The following is a 17,929-nucleotide window of genomic DNA, read 5'->3' as shown; positions in this document are numbered from 1 at the left end:
ATCATGAGCACTCCTTTTTCCCTTGGTTGTTGTACGTTTTGTATTCCAGTTTTCCAAGTTTGGAATCGTGTTATATTTAGCGAGGAAAAGTTGACGATATTCTATATGCTTGGTATCATTTAGTGTACAGAAGATTTCTTTAATATTCGAAAAAATCAAGCTCAAATGTCATCCTTTTGGTTCCAAGTATAACGCCATCTAACGCCAGCAAACCGAACAGTATGTTCCTCATTAACTGATGTTGAAGACTCATAAGGAACATTTTGGCATCAAATAAAATGGGAAAAAGGGGTATCGAATTTGCATCAGGCATCAAGCATCATAAGCTCTTGGTCAATATTTTCGTCGAATTCATCAACAGTAGTCACTCTTCCGTTCCGATTTCCATTGACAACATCCGATGGTACCTGGTTATTGGCTATCTCCCCCCTCTGTCGTTTGTCTTCTTCCTCCCTTTGCTTCTTCACATGATATTCAAGATCGGTTAAACTCCAGGTGGAGATCCCTTCTTGATCTTTTGACTTGAATGGTTGCGCCATAGTCTTGAGGAAGCTCTTGGCAGTTGCCACTGCCATATCGGTACTTAGATTCGTTTCGCTCTCGAGCATGGCCTGACTAATCCACTTGGGGAGCTGTGTGCGTCTCTTCTGAAATCGACGGTCAGCCAGTACCATAACTCCGTAGTCATCCTTGCCACGAATGACACGTCCAAGACACTGAGCAGCATGACGCATCGCGTCGAAAGAAAGAAAATCGTTTTCACGAATTCGGTAATTCTCGCGCAAAAACTCCAATCTAGCTTTGAGTATGCGTGACTCGGTATATTGGAAAGGTACTCCGATGCAAATAACGGCCCGGCCATAGTGATGATCAAAGTCGATGCCTTCTGAAACTTTACCACGAGCGACGCAAAGCAAGACAGCGCCTCGACCATTACAGCATGCAGTCCGGTAAGTTTCGAGGGCAAGTGATGACTCCTGGGAATCGGGAGTTTCCACCAAAATTAATTTGTAATTCCAGACCAAATCGAGTATACCCATCCCCTGCCACATGCTAATTATGGATTCCATATAAAGATAGGACGGGAAGAATACGACGACCCCGTCTGGTGTTATACGGGAAAATTCTAGCAAAAGATTTCCGTAATTCCGGACTACACCCGGATCATTCCTGATTTGGAATGAGGACGAAATCTGGGCTTGATCAGAGCCGCGTGTAACGACCATAGGAAGAAACGACCGACGCGCCAGGGTCATAGTATATGACTCTTGTAGAACCGTTGTAAACTTCAGCATCTTGGGGTACATCTCCAGCGGAGAAAGGGTCCCAGAAGTGACAATGACAGAACTAAACCTGTCAAAAACAGGTTTAATAGCAATAGCCGCATCCAAACATGTGAAATGGAGTATTGGATTCGGAACGGTCGCTGTTTCTGATTCGAAAGGCTCAAGTATAAGGAGAAACCCTTTCTCGTATGTAGCTGCTAAGGTTGCAAAAGCAGCGACTTGCTGGAGAGGCTGGTAGTCTTCGAGGTTCATAAGCTCCAACGTCCGGACGAGCGATGTTAGTCGTTCCGCACAAAACCGTAGTGGCTTTCGCTCAATGGAGGTCAAATCTTTCAGGTGAGCCAAGAAAGAGAGTGGCGTTTCGGATATGGTGTGGGTGATTTTCATTCGAGTTTTTAAATACTCAATAAATCGTTTCAGAAAGGCTACGAAGTGTTCCGCTCTACGGATATTCCCTGGGACCGCTTCTTTTAGCAGATCGTCTGGAAGCGCAGGATTTGCCATTAATTGTTCCTCTTGTCGAGCTTCGTCAGCTTCTCTCAATCCCTCCACTAACTTTTGGTATTCATTTTGTAACTTTTCTGCGTCAGATCTCTTCATTTCTTCAATTTTACGTTCAAGATTGTTTGCCCCACGGCTTGCTTTTCGTAGCGAATCTTCAGTCAAGTCGATGCTCAGAGACTCAATACAAACGTTGTCAATGTTATGTGCCTCATCAAAGACGACGATACTATCTTTGGACAACTCTTGTGAAACTCTCTCTGCAATTTTTGGGTCGAGAAGATAGTGATATGAGTATATTATGACTTTACAGAAAGGCATCTAGTGGTAGTTAGCACAGGGGGTGGATTTTATATTAAAGATCAGGTAAGCCCTACCATACGTCGAACGGAGAAATAGGGGCATTGTTTATGCTGTTCTCCATATTTGGTTATATCGTCAAGTGTAAAAACGCCCGGCGGGACAAGATTACTTGGTTCAAGGAGGTCAAGATTCTATATAGGTGAGCGTAGCCAAAAATCAAGTAGGGAGAGACAAACCTCATGATATATACACAACTCAACATCCCCTCCTTTTTCTTTCTTCTCTTTTACAAAGCCTGCTGTCAAACTTCGGCATCGAGCGTCCACAACGGCCCCACTCTTCTCTCTTTTCACGGATGGATGAAGACATAAATTCTTTCGACTTGTTAGACCAAGGCCGCGGAAGTCTTCAACAAACCCTAATTGTTGAGCACGGTATTTCATGAGAGCTTTTAACTCCGCCAAAGCCTTTTCGATTTCAGACATTGTTCGGGAGCAATATATGAGTTTTCGCTGCTCAGGTTGATGTTGTTGATATGCGACAATAAGAGAGAGAAGGGAGACGGTTTTCCCCGTTCCTGATGGCATTTCGAGAACGCAATGTCCGCCGGCATCCAACGTCTTTTTGAGATCGCACATGTAGGCATACTGCTCCGGATAGATACGAGGATAGGGGAAGAGAACGGGAAGGTCACTACTTTTCAGTTAGTAATCGGGACCAAACCTGCAGCAAACATGGGGAAGGTTATTATGGAGAATGTTACTCGATGAAGAATTTCATATTGGGCGCTGGAGGATAGGCCTCCTCAAAGTATGCCACTGGCGCCTTGGAGGAATGAATAGATAGAGGCGTTTAGCCGGCTGCAATGAGATGCAACCATTGACAAGTTTTAATTCGTGCTTGAGTATCCTGAGGAAACCGCAAAGTCGCGTTTGAGCCTCCATTGGGAGCTCGGCCAAGTACGTAATTGGGCAGGAGACAACAGGTCACATGATATGGCTTAGAAACTGTTATATTCTTCAGGCAACAAACATCGGGCTGAGGTTTTATTATTTGTTGTTGTTGATGCTCGTTAATAAGACGTCAATTAGGATCTCTTTGCTCATGGGATAACTGATATATGCATATATATATTTCAAAAAATTCCGGTATTTCATCATTTGAAAGGCTGAGGATTTCATCTGGCTTAGCTATATCCCTGTTTGCTACCTCCATAAAGCCATGTATAAAAAATTCAAGTCTCAAGCATCCAGCAGCAGAGCTGCCTCGGGGGGATTTGGGAGCTCTGCGGGAGCGTTTGGGAGCTTTTCAACTGACTCTATGACTCAACGAGTCTCTTCTTCTTTGTCATACATCGCGGAGCCGCCAGATCTCTCCAAAATTTCCGAACCACAGTTGGTTGTCTCGTTCAAAAACCTCCTGAAAAAGGATGCTACCACGAAAACGAAGGCTCTAGAGGACCTGCAAGGCCTCCTAGGTGCGCAAGATACCCGAAGTGGGAGTTTGGAAGATGGTCTCATTGAAGTTTGGGTATGTGTTGCTATGTATACTGGAAGTAATATTTGCTTATCTCCTGATCCTCTGATTAGATAAAAATATATCCACGTATGTCAATAGATATTTGTCGCCGGGTTCGACAACTTGCCCATGTCATTCAAGGTCTTTTTGTATCATTATGCGGGAGGCGAATAGCTCCGTATATTTCAAGGGTAATTGGCGCATGGCTCGCCGGCCTCTACGATAGCGACAAACTAGTGTTCAGAGCTGCTCAAGAATCAATTGTCAGAGCTTTTCCTACGGAAGAGAAGAGGCAAAGCCTGTGGAGAGTCTACCGATCATCAATTTTCGAATTTGTTATCGATGCTGTCCTAGAGCAAAGCCCCCAGACTCTAAGCGATCAGCGGACTGTTAGGCCAGATGAAGCCGAAGCAAAGCATGCCCGGGTTGTCTCAACGGCACTACAGGTTCTCAATCAACTTCTCGGTAAGTTTCGTGGCTGGTGGTGGTCTCCGTAACCTGACAGGGGAACTAAGATTGTAATAGCTAAATCATCGACTGTCCAACTGGACAAGGATTCCGATTTTATCACGACTCTTATTACCAGCAAGTCGCTTTGGTCATTTTCATATCATGAAGATCCATTTGTTCGCCGATCTACCTATGATTTGCTTCGGACTTTGCTTTCAGTGGAGAGAGATTTGATCGAATGGAGAACTGTTAGCAATTGTTTTTTGTCAAAGGCTCTTCCGAAGAACCAACTAGGCTCTGCTATTGACTTCTCTAATGTTCTGTTAACTTTGACTAAAGAGCGTCCACAATTATGGACGTCAGACTATTCTGGGAAAGTCTCTGCAACAAAACGACTCTACCAGTATATCAAAAAGGGCTCGGAAGGGGCTAATGCTGCTTATTGGGAAAACCTGCATATACTGCTAAAGTCTATTCCCTTCGAAATCTTGATTAGGCAACCAGTCAGCGATGACAGCACTATACAAGATGCAAACCAGTTAATGGAAACCATCCACGATTCAGTTCTAAGCCGGGAAGAGCAAGGAGGTAATCTCGGAGCTGCCTGGTCATGTTTTATTGACACAGGATTTTGGATATCTTCTTTTGTCTCAGATAAAGTCGCTCTCCAAAAATTCCTCAAAAGCCAAATTTCTCCTATTTTAGAACAGTATATCCTTGGCCTGCCTGATAACTGCCGGTGGTCGCTCAATGGCAAATTCGCGGTAGAGTTGTGCGCAAAAACATTCATTCTTTTGGCGGAACACACTGGAGCAGAGATCCTCCATGGCCTATGGATGAGTCTGTCCGACAGGTTGATCCAAACAGTCAAATTGTCGTCCCCGGAAAAAGCCAGCGGCTTTAAGGATTCCCAAGATTCAATTTGTGCCCAAGCGAAGCGTCTCTTTGAACTGGAAGGGCAGGTTTTGACCCAAATAACACAAACCAGCAGTCTGTCGTTCATTCCAAGCATTTTCCAGGATGCTGGCACTCCGTTACTCCAAGCTTCGCTGGAGCTTTTGAGATCTCGCAATGGAAAACCGTATGGAGCTGCTTCAATGATTGATGAGGCTCTCTCTAGAGTCCCTGATATTGCCACCCAGGTCGAGGGACTAGGAACATTTCTCATTGAAGATATTGCGCAACTTCTGTTCTCCCCCGCAGCGGATCGTCTAATTTCTGTTCTATTTGGATCTCGTGGCAAGAAAGGCTTTGAAGGTGGCCTCAAAAATTCCATAGATGCTTTCCTGGATACGGACCTTGGAAGCTCAGCATTACCTGGACTCCAAAAATTATTTTCATGCATCACTTCCCCCGATATTGAAGCACACCCAAACTTGGAACTTTTAATCATGAAGGATTTAAACAGAGCATTACATAATACCCGCGAAGCATGGATGGAAATCATTGTTCTGATCAAAAACCGAGCCTCACGAAATGAGATCGCCCATCGGATTTTGAATTCCTTAGTCTATAGTCTGTCATCCCAGAAGAACATCCGGGAGGTTTTGTACGGTCTTTTCCAGATAGCCTTAGAGTGCCCTGAGGTTATTAGAGAATTTGTGAATAGTCCTGATGGCTCACAGATGGTTTCCAAAATATTGTATATCGCTGAGTCTTCAACCGATGAAGTTGCTCAACTTGCTGGTTCCTTGCAAACACATATTAGAGATATAATAAAAGGAGAGAGTGCGACCAGGTCGTCTATTGACATCGTCCAGCAGAACTTTAACAATGTTGGAATGGAATCGCTATCGTAAGTTACCTTCCATACATAATTAGCGGCCAAAAATGCTTTTTGCTAATTAGTTCAATCAGCATTGATGCTTTGGTCGATGTTGCAGGTGAGGTCCTTGCAAAATCGTCTGTGGAGGACAAACCTAGGATATTATCTCGTTTACTGCCAACTCGAGATCAATGGGAACAAGCGTTAGATCCATTCCTTCGGAGACCACTGAAGGCGTCTGCTTCCATAAGTAAGGTGCTTGCGGGAGCAGTGTTTCTGGCCGATACGTCATTTCCTGAAGGCTTCTCCCAGGATATCGATTCGGTTCCCCGCGACTCCTACCGTTTCTCTTCTGGGTTTCGCCTGACATTCTACGTTACCAAAGTGCTGTCGTCAACTAGCCTGGAATTTATCGAGCAAGCTTCCCGTGAAATATTGTTCTTCTACTTACCTCTTGCAACCCAACTGGTTAATGATGATGTAAGCCTGGAAGGCCCGAAGGGCTTTTTTGACCGTGACATGCCAGATATTCGAGATGAGTCTGCAGAGTTAGTTTCAGAAGCTCGACTGATAATTAAAGGCTGGCTTCTATCTGCCACGCTGGTAACTGGGCAAGAAAAGCCCGCTCCTTCAAATATTTTTGATTTATGGGAAAAGCAGTTCGGGTCAATGCAAGGGACGTCTCCGAAATCATACAATATAGCAGAGACTTTTGCAAGGATCGTCGCCGAACGTGATTCTTCAGGGACTGCGCGATCTGCCGAATCTTTCTTGACGCGGGCAAAACAGATAGAAGGACCTTCGAACCCCTTCGTTTTAGCTTCAGTTGTTGCAGCGTTCAGAGACTTTATAGCAGCCACTCCATCTGGCGTTCGATTGTGCAATGAACTGATTTCCGATTCCACTGGGTTTAAATCTGAGAATGCGTCTGAAGGTGAGATTTACAACCCTACATACCAAATTGATATTCTAATATTGTATAGGACTTCGTAAGATCGTAACCCTCAACCTTCTCATCAGCGGAGAGAGTAATATTGCTCAGAGCGTTCAAAAGCCTCGGCTTGTGTTTCTGGTGAAGCACTTGGTCGATTGCTTACAGTCGCAATCCCCACCACAGGGTTTGGTTTCGGAAATCCTCAAATTGCTTGTTAACATTTTGCCATTGATCAGAGAGATATACGGATCTCACTGGTCAGATGTATTTGACTTCCTCCAAAATTTATGGGATGACATTGAAATAGTTGACGAATCTCTTCCTGTGCTATACTCCTCGTTACGACTTTTCGCTTGCTTAAAGTCTCTAGCGACAGGAGAAAGCAACGATGACTTGGTGGATGCATGGACTGCCTCCCGGAAGATACATTCACCGGCATTGATCAGGTTACTCGCAGAGTTTGGTGAGCGATTCTCCATTTAATTTTATCTATCAACCTATTCATCTATTCATTTCTTTTTTGATAATTCATATTGACAGGAAGTATAGACTCTTCATTGAGCTATGACGAGCCCCTCAAAATCACAGCCAATATTCTTGCCCGTCAAATATCAGGACTACCCATTGACCACGTCGAGGATATCAATGACCTTTTCTCCATCCTCTCAGCGCCTAATAGAGATATCCAACGTGCTGCGTACGACGTCCTGCATCGGGCGATCCCAAAATTGCAGGAGGCAGTGACCCTGAATGTTGCGTTGTCAGACGCCGTAGCCAGTCTCCCGGATGAATTGATTTCTCTCCTTTTGGAAGTCCCTGCCATAAATATTATAACTCAGGCTAAAGATGATGACCGAGTATGGATCGGGCTTCGATGCTACTTGCTAAGCTGGAAAACGGTCTTCGATCACTTTAATAATGCTGTACGCCCTCCCCCCACAAAGCAATGAAAAAAATATTACTAGGTGGCTGGAAATAACTTATGTCATGGTTTTTAGTCACTGCCCGTCCAAGAGAGTTATGTGTCTAATATCAAAGAAAATGACTGCTTGAATCCATTTCTCGAATTTACGTTTGACTTCCTACAGTATCCACACGGAAAGTTGATTGACGCATCAAAGTTCGATATCCGGTCTTTCAGCCTTGATGAGTCTGATCCAGCACAGAAAGAGACGCAGTGTTTGCTAGTGCATTTGTATTATCTATGTTTGAAGTATCTGCCTAATTTGACAAAAGTTTGGTGGATCGATAGCAAGAAACGTGTGAAAGGGCAGGTTGAAACGTGGACAGAAAAATATGTAAGTTCGTGATATCCTGAGCACGTACCGCGATATCCGGCTAATTCTGATTTAGATATCACCTCTCATTATTGAGGACTCGCTTCGGAATGTCAACGAGTGGTTCTCGGCCCAAAATTTTACTAACGAAGATCAGCCGCTGCAGGTGAAAGTATCTCGTCGGGCCGCTGAAATAATTGCGAGCGTTGAAGTGGATGAAGATTCGCCACCGACTTCAGTTGCTATATATTTACCATCAACATATCCATTACAGCAAGCTGTAGTAGAAGGCCGCGCCCGCGTTGCGGTGGACGAAAAGAAATGGCGGAGCTGGCTTCTAACGATCCAAGGGGTTATTATGTTTTCCAACGGCAACCTTGTCGATGGCTTGCTTGCATTCCGCAGGAATGTCCAAGGCGCGTTGAAGGGACAGAGCGAATGTGCTATTTGCTATTCGGTCATCTCTGCAAACATGCAAACGCCCAACAAGAGGTGCGCGACATGCAAGAATACGTTTCATTCCGATTGCCTCTTCCGTTGGTTTAAAAGCAGTAACGCTAGTAGTTGCCCTCTATGCCGGAACAACTTCCCTTATTCATAACGTAGCGATGTTTGGTTTTATAATACTCTTAGGATAGAAATGGATTGAAAACTTACCCGTACTGTTCTCAAAGGCGTGATTGCGAGGTTTTGACAAAGACGCCATACTCTCCATGAATAGAAAAATTCAAAGAGTTTAATATGTTTATTATTATTATTATTATTATTATTATTTAATAGTATTTTATTTTATTTGCTTCCATCCTTTTGCCGATTAAAGACTGGATTGATGACATCTGTTACCCTTGATGATATCAGCAGGGAACAAAAAACCCCACCAGTACCTAAAACATCAAGTTCCAGAACCCTCACACAGCGTCCATGTCAGCACCTCAGATCCCCAACTTAAACACTCTTCGACGGGGAGCTGGTAGAGGCCGCTTTAGGGGCCGCGAGAGATATGAGGCAACTACCAGCCATTCGGGAGACACGATGGCAAAGGATCGGATCATTCAGCGAACGGACAATGATGCCAGTGTTTCTAGGCTCAGCGCAGTGGAGCTAGGATATCTCCATGATCCTTTTGCACATGCTCTAGTGAACAGTGAGGCAATAGGTTCAAAAAGATATCCGATAATCAATAGAGGTACTTGCTCCTACTTTTAATCTATATCCTTATTTGAATTGTTGCACGTCGCTTGGATCTTGAATTGCTTGCGCAATATTTTGCTGAAACGGTTCCCCGCAGGAACCTACGTGCGAACAACCGCCTTGGACTCCCTTGTATACCGTTTCCTAAACACAAACGAGAAACCAACTCGAAAGAGGCAGATCATATCACTTGGTGCAGGCTCAGATACGCGTGTATTCCGCTTACTCTCCAAAGACCCGACCCTTGAACTGCTATACCACGAGCTAGATTTCCCAACCAACACAACTGCGAAAATAAAAGCCATCCGCTCCTCGCCGCTCCTACGCAAAACCATAGGGATACATGGGCCAGACGATGCAAATGTATCGGCCAATGGCGATGCTCTGCATTCGAGATACCTTCACGTCCATCCAGTCGATCTACGGACGCTGTCGCCTTCCAGCTCACCCAACTTACTGCAAGGCTTAGATAGGACCCTGCCAACGTTACTTATATCCGAATGTTGTCTGATTTATCTTTCACCCACCAATGCCATCGATGTGCTCTCCTACTTTACGCAGACAGTTTTTCCACCTTCCGAAACGTTGGCGACTGTTACATCCACACCAGCACTCGACTCCCCACCAACACTCTCAGCCTCTTCGATACCCCTAGCCTTGATACTCTACGAGCCGATACGGCCCGACGACCCGTTTGGGAGAACGATGGTGGCCAACCTTGCAACGAGGGGTATCCATCTGCAAACTCTACATCGCTATGCGTCATTATCGGCCGAGCGAGAAAGGCTGCTCGAGCATGGGTTTGTGAGCGGCCAGGGGGCGGCAGATGTGGATTTCATATGGGAACGATGGATCAGCGAGGAGGAAAAGGAGAGAGTGGCTGGGTTGGAGATGCTTGATGAATTCGAGGAGTGGAAATTGTTAGCCAGCCACTATTGTGTGGCATGGGGTTGGAGGGATGGGAAGGGGGCTAGCTCAGAAGGAGAGGTGTTTGAAGGGTGGAAGACACTGGAGGGGCAGTGATTAGAGCTGAGAGATGCAAGGAGGATCTGGATGAAGTCCTCGAGCGCTATTGATTTATAACTATATGTTTGATTTGGGATCTTGTGCGCTCTTTTGCCAGGCGTACAGAACGGACATGCGATTTCCCCTTTCATATACTTTGTGCTAAATGCAACCTTATTGTCGAGTCCTTGGATCTGGTGATTACGAATGCACTGTCCGTTTTCCGGTGGCACAGCTTGCTGGATATGACAAATATCCGAGTTAGAGTTCCTTCCAGTTGCTGTCATTTGGAAATGAATATACATCAACCATACAGCCAGTCAAGGCTAGATCACAACCATGAACAAGAAGGCCCAGAGGCATGCATCCACGAGATCCACCTGCTGCTAGTTGAATCGCATGGTTTCACCAAATAACCCGAGGGGTTTTTTTTTTCTTCTAACAGGTGACTTAGTTGAACCATTCAAATTCCCGATGAAGCGAAGGGAAGTGTTGGTGTTTGTTTCTGGCGCCAAAGCTGCCCTCAAGATAATGGATGGAAATGAGCCTATAAATGGGGGTTATTATTTAATTTTACTACATGTCCAACTCTTCGAAAGAAAGCGACTTCTATGGGATCTGTTTTCAGGGAACTGTTCCTTTTCGCTTCTTTTGATTTAGCAAATATCTATATGTTGCATCCTTGCTCTAGCGTATCAACGCGATGCGTGAGGTTGTCCGTTACATAAAGGGTTATTGCGCCGCCGAATCCACGACGAGGCGACCAAAAATGACACTTTGGCTGATTCAAACATATCGCGCACAGGCAACGGCAACTGGTCGAAGAGCATCTAAATGTCAATCCCTCTCGTTCATTCAATTTAGACAAACCAGCAGTTTCCCAGATTTGAAGTTGGCAGGAGACGCCGACGCACACGAAGTGGCCCATATATTGCCATGTGAACTATATTAGCATCCTTTTTTCTCACCCTGTTTAGCCTTGCACTCGTGCGTCCGCATGGCATGTGTCTGTGCAGCCAACGGCCGACAGGAGCGGGTAGAGACACCACCGACAGTAAATTTTACTGATAATCCCCCGTTCTTGTGTGGCTAGTGACAGGTGAAGTTGTTTTAAGGTTTGGTCCCAGAACACCCGGGAACAGTGACGCAATGCGCTATCCCCTATTCGGGCAACCCGCCACAGTCACCCGCGTCTCTGCGTCTTGACCTCGAAAGGCAATCAATCTCGCGCTGCTCTTAAGCCCCAGCCAACTCCGCCTGGGCCAAGTATCCATTCGGTTGACACCATCACATCTTGGTTGAACTCGCTCGAGAAGCTGTGTCTCCCAGTTCAACATGGAGCGTGATCAGCAATCAGCACCTGCGCCCCGCCCACGCCTCCACCCAAGCCAAGTCGACTGTTGGTGGTGGAAAAAGGGCCATTGTTTCCGTGGCGACCAATGTTATTTCCGGCATGACGATGCTCTGGCCGGGGTGGACCAGCTCCTCCGAGGCCCCGCAGCAGCCGCGTCAAATATCCGCACTGAAGCAGCCGTAGCCGGTGGGTGTTTGATACTCGCAGTCGCTTCTTCGGGGCCCTCCACAGGGCAGGCTCCTCCTGTTATGGCTAACCTTCCTAATGCAGAGACCTCTGAGGAACAATGCGGAATTTGTATGGAGAATCCTACTATCTTTGGCTTGCTCGTCAATTGCGATCACGTCTTCTGCCTCGGTACGTATTCGCTGCGCTATAGCAGTTTCTGTCCTTCCTCGATATCAGGTGGTTGACTGGGATAGACTGTATACGAAGCTGGCGCTCCTCATCTGTAGGGACTTCTGCCGAAGATGTGATCAGTATGCCCAATTCTCATGTCCCAAGAGAGATAACAAAGACATGCCCGCTCTGTCGGACTAAAAGTGAATATGTCGTGCCGAGTTCCGTATTTCCCACCCCGCCACAGGCTGCCACCGATACTGCTGGTACTACCAGCGGTGGGACTGGAACCGATGACTCTGCCCGAAAAATGGAACCTGGTGGCGTGAATGGAGCAGGCAACCCGGCCAAGGCTAAAATCATTGACAAGTACCTCGCGCGCTTGAAGGCAACCCCTTGCCGCTACTTTGAAGACAGCATCAAACGATGGCGAGAGTTGCCTGTGATCGAGAACCCTGACCCGGCAGTCGGCGGTCTCCTTCATCCCGCATTCTCGGGGGAGTGCCTCTTCGGAAACGAATGTCATTTCGCTCACATCCACCCCATTACGAACGCTCCTTATACCTTCACTAAGAAGGAAATAGCCTCAATGAAGCGTGCAAACCATGCGAGGAGAGCACGAGCTATGCGCAGGGCAATTCGTGGGCAAACGCGACGCATGGAGTTGGAAGGAATGCTTGAGACTCTTAGCGTCGAAGATGGATATGAAAGCAGTGCCACATCTCTCACTTTGGAAAGGAGTGGCCTTGGGGGTATGCTAAGCGTCGGGTTTGTTTTATACGGTACAACTGAAGGTATCCCGTGGCTGCCTGCGGATCATGACGGTGACGATGACGATGATGACGGGATTTTCGATTTATTATAACCTCCAGTTAACTAGCCTTTGGGTGTGATGTGTAAGCAGGCCGTAGCATCTTTTTTGTCCTTTGCTTTTTTTTTCGTTGTCTACCCGGTACAAGATATTTATTGAGGGCTGCTTTCACATTTTGCATTCCCGTTTCACATGGCGTTGATTCCACCACTTGTGGCAGTGCTTTTGTGGCGTCCGTGATCAGGCACAGGTTTTTCTCTTTTATACCCTTTTAATCTATATTTTCTCACAAACGATGGCTGGATCTCCTCCTTAGAGATCAGTAAAGATCCAAAGCAATGATGCACCCAAGAAAAGAATGGGCTCGCAGGTACAGTGACCATCAAAGAAATCCGAACTCATTTTAAAGATGTGATTCCTTACCATTTTTGATTTTCACACTCGCTGGCAGATAGATGCTGGATACGCGGGGTTGGCTTATCGATAAGCGCGATAGTTACTTCCACATCCCACACCACCTCAACGTTTCATCCACCAAAAACATCGGGTATTATCAAATCCCCGGATTCGACAAATTGTGACAACAATAAGATCCGGTATAAATGGGCTTATAAAGGAATTCATTTGAGAAGGTTATCGTCTTTTCGACAAGGATATGAAACTATGATAGAAAATGCCCGTGGCAAAGCAGACTGTACGTGGCCTCGCTCCCAACTCAATCCCGACATATCGCATCTCAGCCATAACCCTGCGCAGCAGGCAAGCTAAACATATAGAAACTCTAGACCGAACTCATTTTTTCCCTCCGCGCTCTCATCTACCGAATCCGCCAATTGAAAAAAGAGCGCCACGGCTACTCCAAGGCCAAGCACCGCGAGCTCGCGAAGCTGCTCAAGGACGGTCGTGACGATCTGGCCCGCATAAAAACCGAAGATGTCATTGGAAATGATAATGTGATAGCTGCGCTGGAGATTCTGGAGCTGTATTGTGAACAGCTTCATGTGCGCGCGAACATAGTGGACCATATAGCGCTAGAACACAAGCGGACTGGGCCAAAGAAGAAGCGACAATCGAGTGTGGATGTGAAAGGGGCAAGTAATGCGTCTTCTGATGAGTCTTCCGCTGGAAGCGGTGGCTGGAGGATATGGAAGGCTTTGGGACTTGGACCATCTCAACCTCCACCATCACCATCATCGACACGAACAGCGCAACGACAGCCCGAAAACGAGCAGGGACCGTTATCGACAGATCAGGGTGAAAGGGCGACAATGATAGAGACACGAGCTAAAGACGAACATCAACAAGAAACCCCATCTGCTTCCGCACCAGAAATGGACGTGTATCTAGACCCAGACCTAGACAAAGCCGCTGCGGTCATTTTCTACTGCTACGTCCGCTTGCCGCGTGACATCCCTGGCCTTCCAGAACTGCGCGCAAAGCTTATTCAGAGATGGGGTATTGAGTTTGCGAATAAGGCGCAGGAAGCAGACCCGTCCATCCCGCTTCCGAACGAGTTGATTGATCGGTTGAGAATCCAGAATCCACCGGAGTCGCTGGTGGAGAATTATTTGAAGGAGATTGCTAAGGCGCATGGGATTTCATGGCACCAAGAAGATGACGACGAGGCTGATGGTGGAGGTGGACGAGAGGGGGAAAGAGAAGGAGAAGGAGTTGATGTGGAAGATCAACGGCAGGATAATCCGCCTTCTTATGAGCAGACAAAACATGGTGATGATGATAAATCATATGGTTTGGATGGTGGTAAAAAGGACTCCCTTCCAAAAGATACGCATGCACATGGACATGCAGAAACAGAACCACAGAAAAAACCACCGCCTGGGAGTATTGTGCGACCTAATCGCACATCTAACGAGGCGGCTACGTACAACACATCTTCATCGAAGCTCCAGGCGCAGGCCCCTGCTGCCGGGATGGAGAGTAAGAGAAGCGGCATCCCCGACGTCGACGACTTAGCTAGGAGGTTTGCTGCGTTAAAGAAGTAAAAGGGCCTTCTTGTCGAAGAATGCTGATACGATTTGCCGGCCTGAAAGAGAACTAGTTCGGTTCTCACTTACGATTTATCTTCCTTTTGGATATCACATTTCCTTGTTGATTAAATTTACTTTCGCAAGCGAGGCCGTATGTGATTTATTCTCCTTTTTGATGCATTAAGCTTCTGGCTCATTCCTCCCTCCTCTGTCAATCTGATGGTGGACTTAAGTATATTCTGACACCATATATGATAATCTTAGATATTTAGATGTTCACCCTCACTCCGAATGAGAGAGTTTATCCTTTCGCCGTTAGATTTAGCAACTGCCATATATATTTGGATCGATCGTTATTTAGACTAAATTTACCGGAAGGGAAGCAGAGGAGAGCAGTTGAAATTTGCCTTCATAACTAAAATACCTGTCCTTGATAACTGCACCAGATTTGCGCAATTACCAGCAGCTAACTATCCTAAGCATCCATGGATGACTAACTGTCTTCTTCCCCATTTGTGCCCATCCAGCGCTCTATAGAAGCAAAATAATTCAACAACCTGTTTTCTGCGTTTGAATTCTCCTTTTCTGCCGCCTGATGTGGCTCGTTGAGCAGTCTTCTTCTTTTAGCCCCGATCTATCAATCACCTTTTGAGCATCATTTGAGTCTCAAGTTTAGCAGACAATTCATGGCAGTCGGCGGAATTAGGATGGATCAAATCACCCACCCTCCCCCACCACCCCCAATTCCCGTTCAAGATTATAGTAGTTTTCCATTAAAATGTGATTTTAACCAAATTAACCAAATCAATAAGCATAACAAAGGACGCCCTCATTCGCCTGTTTGATCTTTTTGTTTCTCTTCACGAGGACAATTCGCATTCCCCATGCAACCGCTGCAGTTGCAATGGATAACCCAATGCTGGAAGACATGGCGATTAAATACCGTGGTTTGTCGGAACTGGGCCAAAGATACTGTCACGCAGTGGGAAATGATATGGCTATGAGTGGAGAGCTTCGAAGAAATAGAGGGAAGGCAATCTTGCAAGAAAGCTGTAGAAGGAGAACCAGTGAACAGGGAACTCACAGGAGTCCATATGAAGGACACATTAGAAATAGTATTGACTAGCGCGAGCGACGTCGATTTCTTCTCCTTCGTTTGGCCGCATGTGGAACCTACCCAGCCCAGGATAATCGAATTGACTGCATAGGTGCCGGTGGTAAAAATGATCATCCCCGCATATCGCGCCCCTACGTTTAACGTGCCGCATGCGATTGCGAAGCCAACTACCGCAACAGCCTTCGCGGTTATTATATGCCATGTTCGCTCGTTGGATCGCCCGGAGCTGATCGACCAGAAGATACAGATAAAACCGGCGATTATGTACGGCGGGCATGTTAAAACTAGGGTTATGAGTCTGCTAAAGCCGAGTGTCTGGACAACTGTAGGGAAGAAATACTTGAACCCATTTGCAGCAAGATGGAGGTGTTGCATCAAGGCAAATATCCATAGGCGATAGTCCTTGATGGCCTCTTTGAGCCCTGTCCAAATTGTAATTTGGGATTGTTGGTCAACAGTATCGCTGACAATGCGACGGTGAGCAAGCTCGCGTTCCTTCAGTGTCAGCCATTTGGTATTTAGTGGGTCATCTGGGAGTGTGAATGCTGATCCAAAAGCAACCAGAAAGGTGGTGATTCCAAGTAAAATGAAGAGCCACTGCCACCCTTTGATGCCAGACCGTCCATCCATTCCTGCAAATATTCCAGCAGCGATTAAACCAGCAAATGCGGTGGCTAGTATGTTGCCAGTGTAAAGTATGCAAATCCGGGTGGCAATCTCCTTACGTGTGTAGAAGATTGATAGCAAATATAGCGCACCAGGGTAATACGGAGCCTCCAGGACACCAAGAAAGAAGCGTGTCAGTAAAAGCCCTTTGAAATCCTTTGCTAAAGCTGTCAGGCCAGAAGCAATGGCCCAGAGAGCCATGAAGAATGATATGTAATACGACGGCTTAGTCCGTGTGAGGTACATGTTCGATGGTATCTGCCCAATCAAGTATCCCACGGTGAGGATAGAAATGCATGTATTGTATTCTGGGAAAATCTGTGAGCCAATGTTACGATATAATGGAACTAGCCGTCTTACCGCTCCCCTTGAGATTGAGATCCTGTTCGAGATCATCTATGCGGGCGAGGGCTATCGCGTGGCAACGTAAGTCTAAGTTCTACCAGGGGCGATCTATCGTCCAAACCCTCTTGCTTCTGAGCTTGATACTAAGGATCAAAAAACTTGCCAATTGCGTTTCGATCGAGGTAGTTAAGCCAGTACATAACCCAAAGAGTCGGCTGAGATGTAAGATAGATTAGCAGTTTTTGTGTGTTGCAGCCAAGATATGTGTTTATTACCATTATCCATTTGTCTAGTTTCCTGACAAGGTCGACTTCTTCCTGGCTTAATGTTGTTCTTGCGCCAGAATAGTCGATATTGACGATTTCCAATTCATGTATAAGGGTATTATCGGCAATATACCCTTGTTGCCCTCTCGGGGACCCTTTCTCAACGTCTGCGTCTTTTGCCATCTCAAAAAAAAAAAAAAAAAAAAAAAAAAAGGATGGAACTTATTTTAATACGAACAAAGTTCATGAATTCAATAGCCGACAGGATTGCTCAAAGATTTGGCGATTCCAGGAATATGTAGGCATATTCAGCGCATAAAAGCCCTGAATGGATGCTCGTCACTTATCGTTTGCTTTCCGGGCACTCCATAAGTATGAATGCATTTTGCATAAGAACATAAGAGAATAGGACACAAAAATATAATATTTTCCATTGCGGAACGAACAAATGTTTGTAGAAATCATAATTGGAACGCATTAAGCTCCACCGTGATACAGATTGGAGTTAAGCCGTTGATGGATGGAGTGCGAGGGGTCCGGAACACAATTGATTTGAACCGAAGGCCAGAATGAGTGTAGTGTAATTATTGCCAGAACAGTTTTTGTCACACATAAATAGTGGCACAACGAGAGATATTCCTAATTCGACAGAGCCACGGAAACAAATCGTCCGGAAAATAGCGCCAATGCAGGCAACCAAGAATATGTCCTAAGTAATAAATTCCGTGTTTCTGTGGCACCAGTTGTGAGGATAAAGCGTGGCCGAATTTTCTGGAAGGTCTTTGAGCCATGAAAGTATATGTAAGGTGATTT

At 46.0% G+C, this 17,929-nt stretch overlaps 5 protein-coding genes across 5 annotated transcripts; 3 read left to right on the top strand and 2 right to left on the bottom strand.

Annotated features, from left to right (window-relative positions):
• Window positions 1-53: 53 nt before the first annotated feature.
• On the bottom strand, window positions 54-2,939 carry HCBG_03878 (DNA repair helicase RAD3; the record flags this gene model as incomplete). The annotated part of the gene is made up of 4 exons (XM_045430927.1): window positions 54-2,108; window positions 2,165-2,281; window positions 2,327-2,783; window positions 2,854-2,939. 4 exons carry the CDS (start codon window positions 2,868-2,870, stop codon window positions 306-308), a joined length of 2,394 nt encoding a protein of 797 aa, XP_045289070.1.
• A 471-nt stretch (window positions 2,940-3,410) lies between these two features.
• On the top strand, window positions 3,411-10,480 carry HCBG_03877 (leucine carboxyl methyltransferase; the record flags this gene model as incomplete). Its single annotated transcript, XM_045430926.1, has 10 exons — window positions 3,411-3,620; window positions 3,680-4,073; window positions 4,134-5,853; window positions 5,916-6,757; window positions 6,807-7,220; window positions 7,307-7,614; window positions 8,111-8,526; window positions 8,815-8,914; window positions 8,938-9,220; window positions 9,323-10,480. 10 exons carry the CDS (start codon window positions 3,411-3,413, stop codon window positions 10,246-10,248), a joined length of 5,613 nt encoding a protein of 1,870 aa, XP_045289069.1.
• A 1,047-nt stretch (window positions 10,481-11,527) lies between these two features.
• HCBG_03876 (uncharacterized protein) lies at window positions 11,528-13,118 on the top strand (the record flags this gene model as incomplete). The annotated part of the gene is made up of 3 exons (XM_045430925.1): window positions 11,528-11,770; window positions 11,855-11,941; window positions 12,007-13,118. The coding sequence occupies 3 exons, from the start codon at window positions 11,566-11,568 to the stop codon at window positions 12,786-12,788; spliced, it is 1,074 nt and encodes a 357-aa protein (XP_045289068.1).
• A 289-nt stretch (window positions 13,119-13,407) lies between these two features.
• Window positions 13,408-14,737, top strand: HCBG_03875 (DUF292 domain-containing protein; the record flags this gene model as incomplete). The annotated part of the gene is made up of 2 exons (XM_045430924.1): window positions 13,408-13,428; window positions 13,520-14,737. The coding sequence occupies 2 exons, from the start codon at window positions 13,408-13,410 to the stop codon at window positions 14,735-14,737; spliced, it is 1,239 nt and encodes a 412-aa protein (XP_045289067.1).
• An 814-nt stretch (window positions 14,738-15,551) lies between these two features.
• HCBG_03874 (MFS transporter) lies at window positions 15,552-17,299 on the bottom strand (the record flags this gene model as incomplete). Its single annotated transcript, XM_045430923.1, has 2 exons — window positions 15,552-16,823; window positions 17,126-17,299. 2 exons carry the CDS (start codon window positions 17,297-17,299, stop codon window positions 15,552-15,554), a joined length of 1,446 nt encoding a protein of 481 aa, XP_045289066.1.
• Between the last annotated feature and the right edge of the window lie 630 nt (window positions 17,300-17,929).

Source organism: Histoplasma capsulatum (genome assembly GCF_000150115.1).
Source record: "Histoplasma capsulatum G186AR genomic scaffold supercont2.4, whole genome shotgun sequence".
In the NCBI taxonomy this organism is placed as follows: Eukaryota; Fungi; Ascomycota; class Eurotiomycetes; order Onygenales; family Ajellomycetaceae; genus Histoplasma; species Histoplasma capsulatum.
This window is presented reverse-complemented; position numbering and strand designations above follow the sequence as displayed.